The sequence below is a fragment of the Sorghum bicolor genome, chromosome 9 (genome assembly GCF_000003195.3).
Source record: "Sorghum bicolor cultivar BTx623 chromosome 9, Sorghum_bicolor_NCBIv3, whole genome shotgun sequence".
NCBI classification, from domain to species: Eukaryota; Viridiplantae; Streptophyta; class Magnoliopsida; order Poales; family Poaceae; genus Sorghum; species Sorghum bicolor.
Window position 1 is genome coordinate 9,803,447 of NC_012878.2, and position 12,521 is coordinate 9,815,967.

General features: G+C 37.2%; 1 protein-coding gene across 3 annotated transcripts; it reads right to left on the minus strand.

The window, feature by feature from the left end:
* Window positions 1,741-12,200, minus strand: LOC110430121 (MADS-box transcription factor 3-like). Of its 3 annotated transcripts, none has more exons than XM_021447131.1 (9): window positions 12,003-12,200; window positions 11,557-11,849; window positions 4,094-4,178; window positions 3,026-3,087; window positions 2,835-2,931; window positions 2,699-2,740; window positions 2,565-2,606; window positions 2,244-2,421; window positions 1,741-1,957 (listed from the first exon to the last, which is right to left on the minus strand). In XM_021447131.1, exons 1-9 carry the CDS (start codon window positions 12,051-12,053, stop codon window positions 1,947-1,949), a joined length of 861 nt encoding a protein of 286 aa, XP_021302806.1. In that variant the 5' UTR covers window positions 12,054-12,200; the 3' UTR covers window positions 1,741-1,946. The 3 variants fall into 3 exon arrangements, with proteins under 3 accessions (XP_021302806.1, XP_021302805.1, XP_021302804.1); XM_021447130.1 differs by having other exon boundaries at window positions 12,000-12,200; XM_021447129.1 differs by having other exon boundaries at window positions 2,835-2,946; window positions 12,000-12,200.

Sequence of the window (12,521 nt, forward strand, 5' to 3'; positions counted from 1 at the left end):
CAGTCGTCAACAAATCATGCGGTACGGTGCACTCCAATATCCATGCTAACGAGTCACTAAATCAAGTTGGACATTCACCAAATGATCTGTCAAAACCACAGTCCTCACCAGATCATATGACGCAACACAATGAGGTCGCCAACGAGTCACTAAGTCATGCTTAATTGGCCTCATCAAATGATCCACTAGGGTCACACAGTCCCCATCAGATCATATGGCGATCACATGGTCACTAGGCCAAAATCACTTCTTCTATGAAATAATACCACTAGATGATACATCAAGGATCAACCTTATTGAATAATGCATATCTCTGCCGTGTTTTCCAACCCATTTCAAGTCCCATCTCGATTAATCAACTTCTTTGAGATCCTTGACTAAAACCATCTCAATCGGGAAACTTTTCATCATCAACTTGACTGAGACTTAGCCTCTTGTTCATTCATGTTCTCTCACTTTGGCTCTCACAAGTTGAACACCATTGGACTACTCCTTAATAGTATGACCAAAGGCAAAATAAAACCCTAATAGACACTAAAACAAATGTCTCCATCACATCACCTAAATTCGCCTTATAATGTCCTTAGTCTTCATGAATATTCTTTTGGGTCATGTTTCAGTCAATGACTAAGACTTGTTGCCAGGATACTTGTGCTCATTATTCTCATTGCGAGCAATTGCATTTTCACCACTGCAAAAACTCACGTTAGCCATGGTACATGTGCTCATCAATCATCACGAACATTGTGCAAGTAATGACACATGTGCCCATACATATTAGGTCACTACTTGCAATCCATATGCGTGGTTTAATTGAGATTACACATATTTTATATTATGTTCATCTTTGGAGTTTCAATTATTTATTTTAGATTGTTCTACATATTGTAAATCATCGTTCTAATAATAAAAAATAGTTGTTCCTCTACTATGTATTATGTTCTGCTACTTCATTGAATATTATCTATATTTAGGATTTATTATTTTTATATTTTTCTATGGTATATAGGTGGTATTTTGGACTACTTCGCTCCATATTTTTAGCCAAACACATGTTTAGCTCTACGCACTCATTCGAGAAAAAAAATGGTAAAGTTGGAGAGCACGATGCTCCACAAACTCTAGGTTTTTTGTAGAGTTATTCCGCAGTGGAGTTTATAGAGTAGAGTTCATGAAGTAGTCTCAAACACGTCCATGTGTTAATTGCTCCATGGCCTATTTCGCATTATAATCAAGTGATAGGAAAATGTTTTTATAATTCAATTAGGTGTGGACAGAGAAATTATTAGCAATGAGCATCCATTTCTTGTCATCAGGTTGGTGGTGTTAGATTAATTTGAAATTATAAGTCTTATTTATGTTTTTATCACTATAGGAGAAGCAAAGCAATTATTCACTCCATCTTAAAACAAGAACACTGAACCTTTTAGAGGAGGCAAGAAAATCGTTCACAACTATAGAGCTTGTTTGGATAAATCCACCGTGTAGATTGGAGTGGATTATGGAAGATGAAAATTAGTTACCCTCTCTAATCCACGCATATTGGGAGGGAATGAGTCTCTACAAGGGTAAGAGGTGAGATGTGCATGGCATGTATAACCACCGCCATCTATCCAGGAGAATCTTATCTTTCAGTTTAAGTCATCCAACACGGCGCCTCAGCTTTAGGATTCTTTTTTAATTATGTGTGACTTATTTTTCATATGCTGAAAATTAAGGAGACATGCATCACAAATATCCTGGACTGCAAATAAAGATTAATTACATATCACATAGTGCCAAGCCTTAATATAGTTGGATGAAATTGTGCATACTATGTAGGCGTGTGCGCACACACATGAAGCAGTAGTACTAATCTTACATATAATTTCACACTAATAATGTAGCTCCAGTTTCTCACTTGAGGCACATCATATCGGATAACTGAAGCTCCAGAGGTTCATTATCTATCTTCCACCTGAAGACAATAAAAGATATCAGGATTCAAAACTGCAATGAGATGTACTTAGGAGAAATTTCATATAGCCAAGTGCAGTTTAATTATTTTAAACTAACTGTATAGTGATTTTGTTTCTATATGGGTTCCATGTTTTCTGATGACCAAATATAGAAAACTGTAGTGTCATTTAGAAGAATTTACTTTTTTTTTGCGAGCAATTTAGAAGATTTTACATGTTATTGTGAAACAATTGAGTGGTGTCCATTTAAATACTTTCAAATAAATATGGTAGATAAAAATCTACCTAGGTTGAAGTCTTTCCGGTCCTCCTGCTGGGAGTAAAACTGAGGCTGCTGCATGATGTTGAACTGCAGGAAGCTCCTTATTGGGTCATAAGGAATAAAACCCTGCTGCTGATAATCACTTGTCGATGGCGCCCCCATCATGTTCACTGTCTGTTGTGCCCTTTCATTCTCATCAACCTGTGCTTGTGAGACACTTATTAGCTTGTTACACTGTTTTTTTTTCTTCAAAGCTAAGATAACCTAGCATTTCAGTAACTACAGTTCAAAGTTTTTCTTCTAAGAGTGATCTCACAGTCGTTAGCAACTAACAGGTTACTTACCCTGCTCCTTAAGTACAAGTTGTCATTCTGCAACTCCATTTCCTGAAAAGAAGAAATCCTTGACTTATTTTGTTCATTGCCGAGTAAATCAATAAATTTGTGAGAGAAAAAAATGTGCTCTTCTTGCTCTTTACCCTTCTCTGCATGTACTCTAGTTCAGAACACAGCACTTCGTTCTGCAAAGTTTGATGCTCATTAATTTCGTAAACAAAATATTTCTGTTTCCACACATAATGCAATAAATCTGATTATTATATATACGCATGGTACCTTTCTTGCTCTAATCTTTCCAAGTGCTTTGTCTAACCTAGTCTCCAGGTGTTTGAGGTCCTTGGGGCTCATGGTTGTGATATCACCTATCAGGGCCCTGAAACATTGGGGGCTTATAAATTCATCAAATGACCTTTCTGTCTTGTTAACTCACCAGAGGCTGCAAATGATAATTTTGTATAAAAACTGACCTGTTGGAGTTCTGCAAGTTAGTGATCTGCTGCCTCAGCCTAGCAGATTCCTGCTTGTAGTGCTGCAAGTTTGCAAAAGTTTGATTAATAATATTTCATCCTGGCGTTGATTTCTATTCCAAGAGTTGCAAGAAAAATATGAACTAAATGGTGTAATCATTTGTCAATTGCAAGAAAAGCCAATGTACTCCAATTAATTTATCTCATAGAAATCTATTTGTAGGAAAAATAAAATATGTGCAATACAAAAACTCCATTTGATCACACTAATTGCCATATTTACAAAGTTACGTGTGCCTGTACAACAAGAAGCATCTCTAAAGTATGTGTAAAGTGTAAACCTTTACAACAAATTAGACTGGTTTAGTACTAATTAGAGCTACTCTTTCAGAAAAGAAAATAAGATTCATGCAATCCAGACCTAAAAGCTATCAAAGGTATTACTTCAGTTTTTTCTGTTTCTAACAGCTAGTCTGATCCCACATCAGCTACATACATGCCTTCATAGCAATTCCCAGGCTAGCAGATACATATATATACCGCATGTCAAAAAAAAAATATCCAGAGTCTAAATATATATATACACAATCAAATGTTCGTCAGTTGCAAAAAAAAATGTATGTAGTAGATTTAATCTGAAAGAATATTACAAATGTCACAAACAAAAACACGTCAAGAGAAGAATTTTCCTACTAATCTTCAGAGTTTTCATTTTTGTCCTAATATGCATGTCATCCTCTATCATTTCAAGCATGAAGAATCAGAGCTATCCAGACTTCCAGAGAGGACAATTATCTGTACAACTGCACATGAACTGCTGTCCAAGCAGGTTCTCTTAAGGATTAGTATCTGTCAGTTCGTCACAGGAATTTCTGTCGTGTAATGCCCAGAACCTACAGGGTGCATTGTCCAGTCTGAAGATTTTGCACCCTGTACTAGACCACAGTTTCAACTTTCAAGGAATGTTGCGTACTCCTACACATTAGGTTCATCAATAGACTACAGAGTCTGCAGGCATTAGGATCAGAAAGACAGAAATGATGTGTTGACTGATCGACATGATGTTACCTGAATCGTGACCTCTGCAATCGTACCAGCAGCGCTGGAGTTGTCACTGTTTGCCTTCTTGTACCTCTCAATGGTGGCCTTCACGCTGCAGTCGTGTAAACGCAGTATAATACTGGAGTTTAGTACACATACATGAAGCAGAAGAGATCTTTAATGAACAAATTAATATTGTATCTGCCGGAAGGATGAAAACTTGAAAAAAAAATGTTCCGTAGCAAAACTAGATATCTTCCTATAAACAATACAAAATATAATAGAACAATCACAACCAAAATAAATGAAAATAATGGAGTCTCATAGAAGATACATTATGTCTAGAATAGTATAATGTCTGTGCGAATGCTACAACAACATTCAGACACATGCAAATTAGAACCGAAATATATATGCAAACTAAAACAACCAAATTATAATGGAGATCCTAGGAGAATTCATATTTTATGAAGAGGGAAACTCAAATCTACCAAGAGTGGTGTTAATATTTCTCATTCTAGTGGAAATGATGCTATCGATAATACACCAAGATCATCATCACCGGCATGTGCATTGAGTGCAGCCTTCAGTTTATTTATCCTCTTATTGTGATCATCTTGCAAAGATGTTAATTGCTATAGAATTTGCCAAGTAGAGATACATTGTTAAATCAATGTATCTAGAAAACCCAAATCATCTTATGGTTTGGAACAGAGGTAGTAGTCAATAACTAAAATTTGACATCTTCCAAAGATGTTAATTGCTATAGAATTTGCCATGTTTGTTACTTAAATTCCACATTACTGAGCGTTGAAAACAATCAACATAATATAAATGGAGCCATATTCCAATATGTATCGTCCCAAAATACTACTACCTCCGTCCTAAAATAAAATAAACTCTAGAATCACTTAAAGTCAAGCTATCTTAATTTTGACCGATTTTATAATAAAGAGTAACCTTGTCTATATATAACACCAAATAAATGTACTACAAAAATATATTTTATGATTTATTTAGTGATAAGTGTCATAAATATTGATGTTTTTATAAATTAAATGTGATCAAACTTAAAATATTTTGACTTTGGACAAGTTTAAAAATTGATTTATTTTGGGATAGAATGAGTAACCTAATTATGGCCTTATTTAGTTCACCCTGAAAACCAAAAAGTTTTCAAGATTCCCTGTCACATCGAATCTTGTGGCACATGCATGAAACATTAAATATAGGCGAAAATAAAAACTAATTACACAGTTTAGCTGTAAATCACGAGACGAATCTTTTGATCCTAGTTAGTCCATGATTGGATAATATTGGTCACAAACAAACAAAAGTGCTACAGTACCGAAAACTTTTTACTTTTCGGAACTAAACGAGGCCTATATCTAATAGATATGATGCTGCATAGACATGTTCAGGGCGCTGCAGACGTAACTGTTCTCTATACTATTGTTGCACAACAAATGTGGAGCCACAAGTCCAGGCAAGACATACTTCAAAACCATTGGCAAGTGTGGGAACATCAGTCGACCTATCGGTTCAAGAGTTGTGCACATCTCCACAGCTTTTCCGGGATTGGGGTAGTGATTTTCCTCTTTACCGAGGACTTTTTTTTCATGTCTGATCAAACGTCTGGGCGTAGTACTGTTCTGCCAGTCCTACAAATTCTCCCGGTTGGGTGTCTTTTCATAGCTCTTCATGCTTATATTTTATGCTAGCTAGAATGTGGTATTCCCTCCGTCCCAAAAATAGTAACGTTTTTGACTTTGAGACATCGTGTTTGACCTTTCGTCTTATTCAAAAATTTTATGTAAACTACAAAATAAATTAATCATGAGTAAAGTATCTCTAATGATAAAATAAGTTTTAACAAAATATATAATATTTATGTAAAAATTTTGAATAAGACGAATGGTCAAATAAGATGTCTGAAATTCTAAAACGACACTATTTTTGGGACGGATGGAGTAGGTGCCTAGCTCTGCATTTTCCTGACCCTTGCCATCAGTTATTAATACCTAGTTGATGAGCTGTGACATACTGTGCTGCTACTGATATATCACATGCTTAGTGTACCTCAGAACCCAAAACCTTATTCAAACCAACGGCAGCTAGCTGAAAAACTTCAAATTGGGCAACTAAATGCAATTTGATTTAGGATTGAATGGTCATAAGATGGCAAGACAATGGATATTAACTCACTAACTTATAGTCATTTTTGCTCACTTTATGACGTCAACACATGGCCAATACTTTGTGAAAAAACAAATTTCAAAGAAATAATTGGCGCTCAAAGATAAATGAGTGATATGCTAATGCCAAGTCAAGAATATCACTCATTTATCTTTCGGTACCCCCACATTTTGCGTTTAAAAGTCAAGCTCCTAGATTTAAAAAATTCATAGTATTATATTTATTTTAATTCAACAAATTAGAAATTCCACACTCACTACTACAAAACCCACAATCCATGCCAATTAAAAGAACATAACTCAGAAATAGTTAGAGAGCACATGCAATTTATATATATACATTGGAGGATCGTTTCCTACTCTTAGTCAGAAATAGTTAGAGAGCACATGTCATATCTATTAAGCCCACCTTTAATTCCGACAAATTTGGTTCAATAAAATTATACTTACCATTTAAAAGAACATATAACTCAGTCCACAACACTAAACCTCAAAAAACATATCAAGGCATGGAACTACTGTTTTTGAAAGACTAGACCTAGAACTATGATGAGTATGAGACATTTGATATTGAAGTATACAAGCACAATCATTTTAGTTTTGTTATCAATAAGCATGAACATTGTCAATGTTGAGACCAACCAGGTTCATATTATTACTAGCATGACTCATTCAACCAGGGTCCTACTCTCACCTTCTGCCTATTAAAAATGCTAGGGTGAGCGCCTATCCTTCATTGATTTTATTATTAATATTGTCATTCTCCTGATCTAGTTATATAAGCATAAAAAGGTTGGTTCAGGTGAAATTAAAACTTCTCAAAAATGGCATTTAAGTAGCTGACTGCTCTGGTATAAAAAAAAGGAAGTTGACTGAACATAGCAGCAGTGTCGTGCGAAACTGAGACTAGTCCATATCAATGCTACTGATAATAACAAAACGTGCAACAACATTCTTAAGTAGGAGTAGTATATTATATTATTTAGTGCAACAATGATTTGTTACATTTTAGCAGAACATACATGCACACAGTCATTGCTCACATTGTTAGTGAATTTATTACTGCTTCATTCTTCACTAATACTCCCTCCGTCCACGAAAGAATCAATTTCTAAAATTCATGTCAGTCAAACTTTTTTAAGTTTGACTAACTTTATAGAAAAGAGTAATAACATCTATGACATAAAATGCGCATCATATGAAAATATATTCTATGATGAATCTAATGATACTAATTTGATACCATAAATTTTAGTATTTTTTCTAGAAATTTGGTCAAAGTTTAAAAAGTTTAACTTAAGACAATTCTAGAAATTGATTCTTTCGTGGACGGAGGGAGTATTGTATACCATTGGGTTAAATATCAACTGCAATTGCATTAGATGCATCTGCATGGAACTTGAGTTCTTATTATGTGTTTGTAGTGCACATGGAGTTTGAACCTCATGTAATGCTACATCTAATAACTACTACAGTTCTTCTAAAAATAAAATCAGAACTCCGAATTAGTTGTGCTTTTCCGGTTCTGGAAATTAAAATGGACATTCTAGAACTGGAGCTCTCTTATAATAAGCTACTAAGCATAGCAAAAATTTCATCCTCGCTTTTTCAAGAAAGTCAAACCCGAGCGTTTTGGAAAGGGGGATCGAGATCTAAACATTAGGATTTAATTACAACTTGAACTGAACCAAAAAAAAATCTGGGAAATTGCCCACTTCAAAGCAAACCCTAATCATACATTTCGAATCCTTTGAACATTGAGAAACTGATAAATATAATAAAACCAAAAGCGTGCAATAGTGATGGTGTGCGGAGTGACTGATGCATCCACAGCCAAGTTGAGGCATCTCTCTTGTGTGTTGCTTAAGTGGCCATTTGTGCTAATAAGTATGGCATATAAACAAATATAAAGGAACATCTAGATTTTTTTTTTGTTAAGAAACTTATGTTAGTGGTGCAAAGGAAGTGAAAGGAGAAAGGTGATGGATCTGAATGATTCTTCAAAATAACAATTTTTACACCACAAAAATTAAACAACCGTCTAAAAAATGGTGCAATATTCACATTACATTAGTTTGCTAGTGAAAATCAGCAGTCTAAAGATGTGTAAGAAAAAGAGGAATCCATGTAAATGTCTTGTGTTCAAAAACAAAATGTAAATTAATATCACACTTTTATTCTTGCTAAAAGAAATATGAGACAAGAATCATGCATCTTTACTGAAATCTGAATCCTAGCTATCCTTAGACGACATATTTTCTAAGCATGCCAATTTTGCAGTTGCCATAGACAGATTAATTAATTAACAAGTAACTCATCACTACTTTTTAGGAACTCATATCACATCCATCCCACAGGCCAAGCATTTTATTAGCGTGCTTAAAAAGATTAATAATATGGGGGGGGGGGGGGGGAATCTAACACCCGCGTAGTGCCAATGCCAACCACTATTTCCAAGACCAAGGGGGAATGAGAAAAGAAACTCTTTGATTCGCATAACATATATACTACCAATTTCAAAGGTACGGTTCTTATGTAGGTGAATCTAGCAAATACCTTAGCATCCTCGAGAGCATGCTTTGGCAGTAGCCATGCGTTACCCAGAGATTGGCTGCAACCAGTGGACATCTACTACCCGTTGGTCACAAAGGAATGCATTGATAAGCCAGGGTCTCAGCTTTTACCCAGCAGGCCAAAGCCAACCCTGGTATAGTACGTAGAGTGCCATTTAACTATTCTGACGAGCACCAGCTCGCAGTTCCAGCTTTCTTCCCCCCTTGTAGTCCCCCGATGCATCATTGGCAAGGAAGCCATGCCATTGGTTCCGATCCGTATATACAGCATTCATGTTCATCACAATAACACACAAAATTGGCACACACTGTTATTAGGTCCTCCCATATGGTCACGGAGACCAAACATCTATGGTGAGATCCGTTATTCTGTCGAGCCTTGAGCAAACATTTCAGTTTAACTTTGCATTTTCTGTTAGGCTACTAGCGCCTAGCTAGCAGAGGAAAATTGGACTATTTTCCTAGTTAAAATTGGCACGAGATACTTTTATACCAAGTACAAAATCTAAATTGATACAATGTGCAAGTATATCATCCTTAATTTGTATATGTACAAGCGTCATAGCAATACCATGTTGACTAATGCATCTAATAATTAAGCTTCTTTTTTTTCCTTTAGATTTTACAATAATATAGATCAAATTTTGATCTTTCCCAGAAGCTGTTCAAGAAAAGTAATTTGGTTTCTTATAAAGTAGGTTTTCTTAAAAAAAATCATATCAGGTTTATGGTGCAGTGAACACTATTTTTACTATTACCAGTAAACATTCACTTCAAATATCAGGACCCAATCATCATCATAATAATCAAATTTCTGTGAGCACATAACACATTGTTGTTCTTTGAGTTTACAAGTCAATTGCATACAATCATATGGAGTGATTACAATTTATCGAAGCTGTGATGAATCTATTCATTCGTTCATCGTTCAGTCATGAATCATGACACCTATGAGTACGTGCAACATAATAAGGATCTATTAGCTAGGGAAATTTTTAAAATAAGCACAAATGCCTGAGCAAATTTTATCTTGTATGAGGTTTGCTTGTTTATTTTCAATTTCATGTTATCATTTCCTTCTGCATTACTTACCTCCTTTTTTATTTTCTGTGAGTCCTAATTAAAAACTGTACAGTACGTGCTAGGTGGTGGCAGGGAGGCTACAGAACTCCCGTGATGGGCATATATCACTTTAGCGTATGCAGCAGTGCACAGCGCACACATACATGGACCTGACGAGGAGACCACAACCACCACACGCAGGGACAACAGTAACATCTACAGAACACACACTCTATGACAGTATGAGAGAGAGAGAGAGAGAGAAAGAGAGAGAGACAGAGAGAGGATGGTGATGATGGTGGAGGCACATGGGATGGAACCCTAACCCTAACATCATAGCAAGTGGCAGGAAATAGGCAACTAGATGGCTGGTGGCACCCTTACAAATATTTACCTCGCTCGTTCACACTCACAATTTTGCATACGTACAGTTACCGAGTTACTGCACGCACGCACATCTAGTGACCCAAAGGTAGCTAAGAGAACGAAAAGGATTGCTTAGATCTGCACCTGTATGACCAAAGCAACAAAGGCCTTGTTTAGTTCCGAAAAAATTTGCAAAATCAACACTGTAGCACTTTCGTTTGTATTTGAAAAATATTATCCAATCATGGACTAACTAGGCTCAAAAGATTCGTTTCGTCAGTTTCGACCAAACTGTGCAATTAGTTTTTATTTTCGTCTATATTTAATACTTCATGCATGCGTCTAAAGATTCGATGTGACAGGGAATGTGAAAAATTTTATAAAATTTTCTGGGAACTAAACAAGGCCAAAAAGGGAAGATGAGACCAGAGGGGGGAAAAGATGAGTTTTTTCTTCCTTCAAAAAAGAAAAGAAATGAGTTTTCACTTTTTTGTGTGAGAATATGCTTGCTATATATCATGAGGTATGAGAGATCTAAGCCTTCCTCCCTCTTTCTCCCTTCCCTTCTCTCTCTCTCTCTCTCTCTCTCTTTCTCAGGGATCGGTGATGGATCATAGAAGGGAAAGAAATAAATGGAGCAAGAAAAGAAGCGGACCGCCAAGCCAAAGCAAAAACGCAGAGGCACCCATTGCACTGCACGCACACAAGAAAAGCTCACCTCACAGTCACAGGCACAGCATGTACATATCCCTTCACAAAGCATACCCCTGCGCTGAATCTATCAAGACATCTAGCTCACATCACCAGGAACACCAAAGAAACCGGAAAGGGGAGCCACAAGCACACACAGCAGGATGACGGAATACACACACACACACACACACACACACACGCGCAAGAGAAACCGTTGCAATTTCTTTCGCCCTCCCCTTGCTACCGGACCGGATGGCCTCTCTCCGGTAGCATAAAAATAAGCAAGACAGTTTATAAACAGAAACATGTAGTAGTAGCAAAGAAAATGCAGCTTTCCTGTTCGCAACAAGAAAGCTGGGAGCTAACTTGCTCCAATTCGGAAAGAATTCACAAGAATAATTCAGCAATATGATACATCATGTGTCTACGGACAGACTCATCACTTATAGCCTCCCCCATTTCATGGATTATATATGATGATTTGTTAGGCGTATAATCTATCGTATGTGCGCATATTTCAGTGGAGTAGTACTACTGTGTCACTAGCAGTACACAGAGATAGATGCTTGGGATGCACAGAACTGGAAAGAGCAAATTAAACCTGTTGTTGGAGTACTCGTAGAGGCGGCCGCGGCTGGAGAAGACGATGAGCGCGACCTCGGCGTCGCAGAGCACGGAGAGCTCGTACGCCTTCTTGAGGAGGCCGTTGCGGCGCTTGCAGAAGGTCACCTGCCTGTTGGTCGTGTTCTCGATGCGCTTGATCTCAGTCTTGCCCTTGCCCCTGCCGTTGTTCCTCTCTGCAGCAGACCCAAATCCAGCAGCAACCGACGCGGAGCCACCAGGGGACATCGTCGCCGGCTCCTTCAGCTTCAGCCCCGCCGAAGTCAGGGTCGACTGCACACAAAAACGACACAAAAGGAGCTAGCGTGTGTAAGATGGATTGATGGATCTGCTGCAAATTCAGTAAGAGAATGAAGAACAGCCGGAAAGAGCATAGCAATCTTGAAGGAAATTAAAGAAGCCAATGCAAGAATAAGCAATCACCACCATGATGCCTGTCACTGTTGATGGCATAGCTTGCTCTTCTCGGATGTGCATGCTCTTTTTCTTATTAGCTGGCAGGAGACACACAGATTTTGCTGTTTGAAGGAGAATAGTAGGAGGAAGGGTGGGGATGAGATGGAGTGGTGGTAGCTCTGGGCAGCTTCTGAGTGTTTCTTGCTCCTGGACTCTTCCATTCCCCTCTGCCTTCTTTTATATCTTTGGTACCGGTATTTCCTTGGCCTATCCTTTTTCGCATTATTTTAATTATACTTTGCCATGACCTGCACATTTTTAGGTAATTGTTAATGTCGTCGGTTTGAAACGTGGGAACTGCATGGAATAATTTTATTATTTATCTGTTGTTAGATTCTTTTTTTTAATTTCTTTTTGCTGTTAAGGTCCTGTGTGGAACTTCCACGTACGGGTACTGAACTTTTACTTAGGAGCTGTGCAGACCTTTGGAAAAATATGGAGTCGTTTACTTACCTCTTGCAGCTTGTCTAGGCTTTAGGGAAGTACATA

What these genes read in the sequence shown, in the direction of transcription:
- LOC110430121 (XM_021447129.1), bottom strand. Translation starts at nt 12,053, where the DNA reads ATGCACATCCGAGAAGAGCAAGCTATGCCATCAACAGTGACAGGCATC. An exon ending in AACTTGCAGAACTCCAACAG is followed by an intron (nt 2,947 to 3,025) that starts GTCAGTTTTTAT and finishes TGAATTTATAAG; the next exon opens with CCCCCAATGTTTCAGGGCCC. An exon ending in TAGAGTACATGCAGAGAAGG is followed by an intron (nt 2,607 to 2,698) that starts GTAAAGAGCAAG and finishes TCTTCTTTTCAG; the next exon opens with GAAATGGAGTTGCAGAATGA.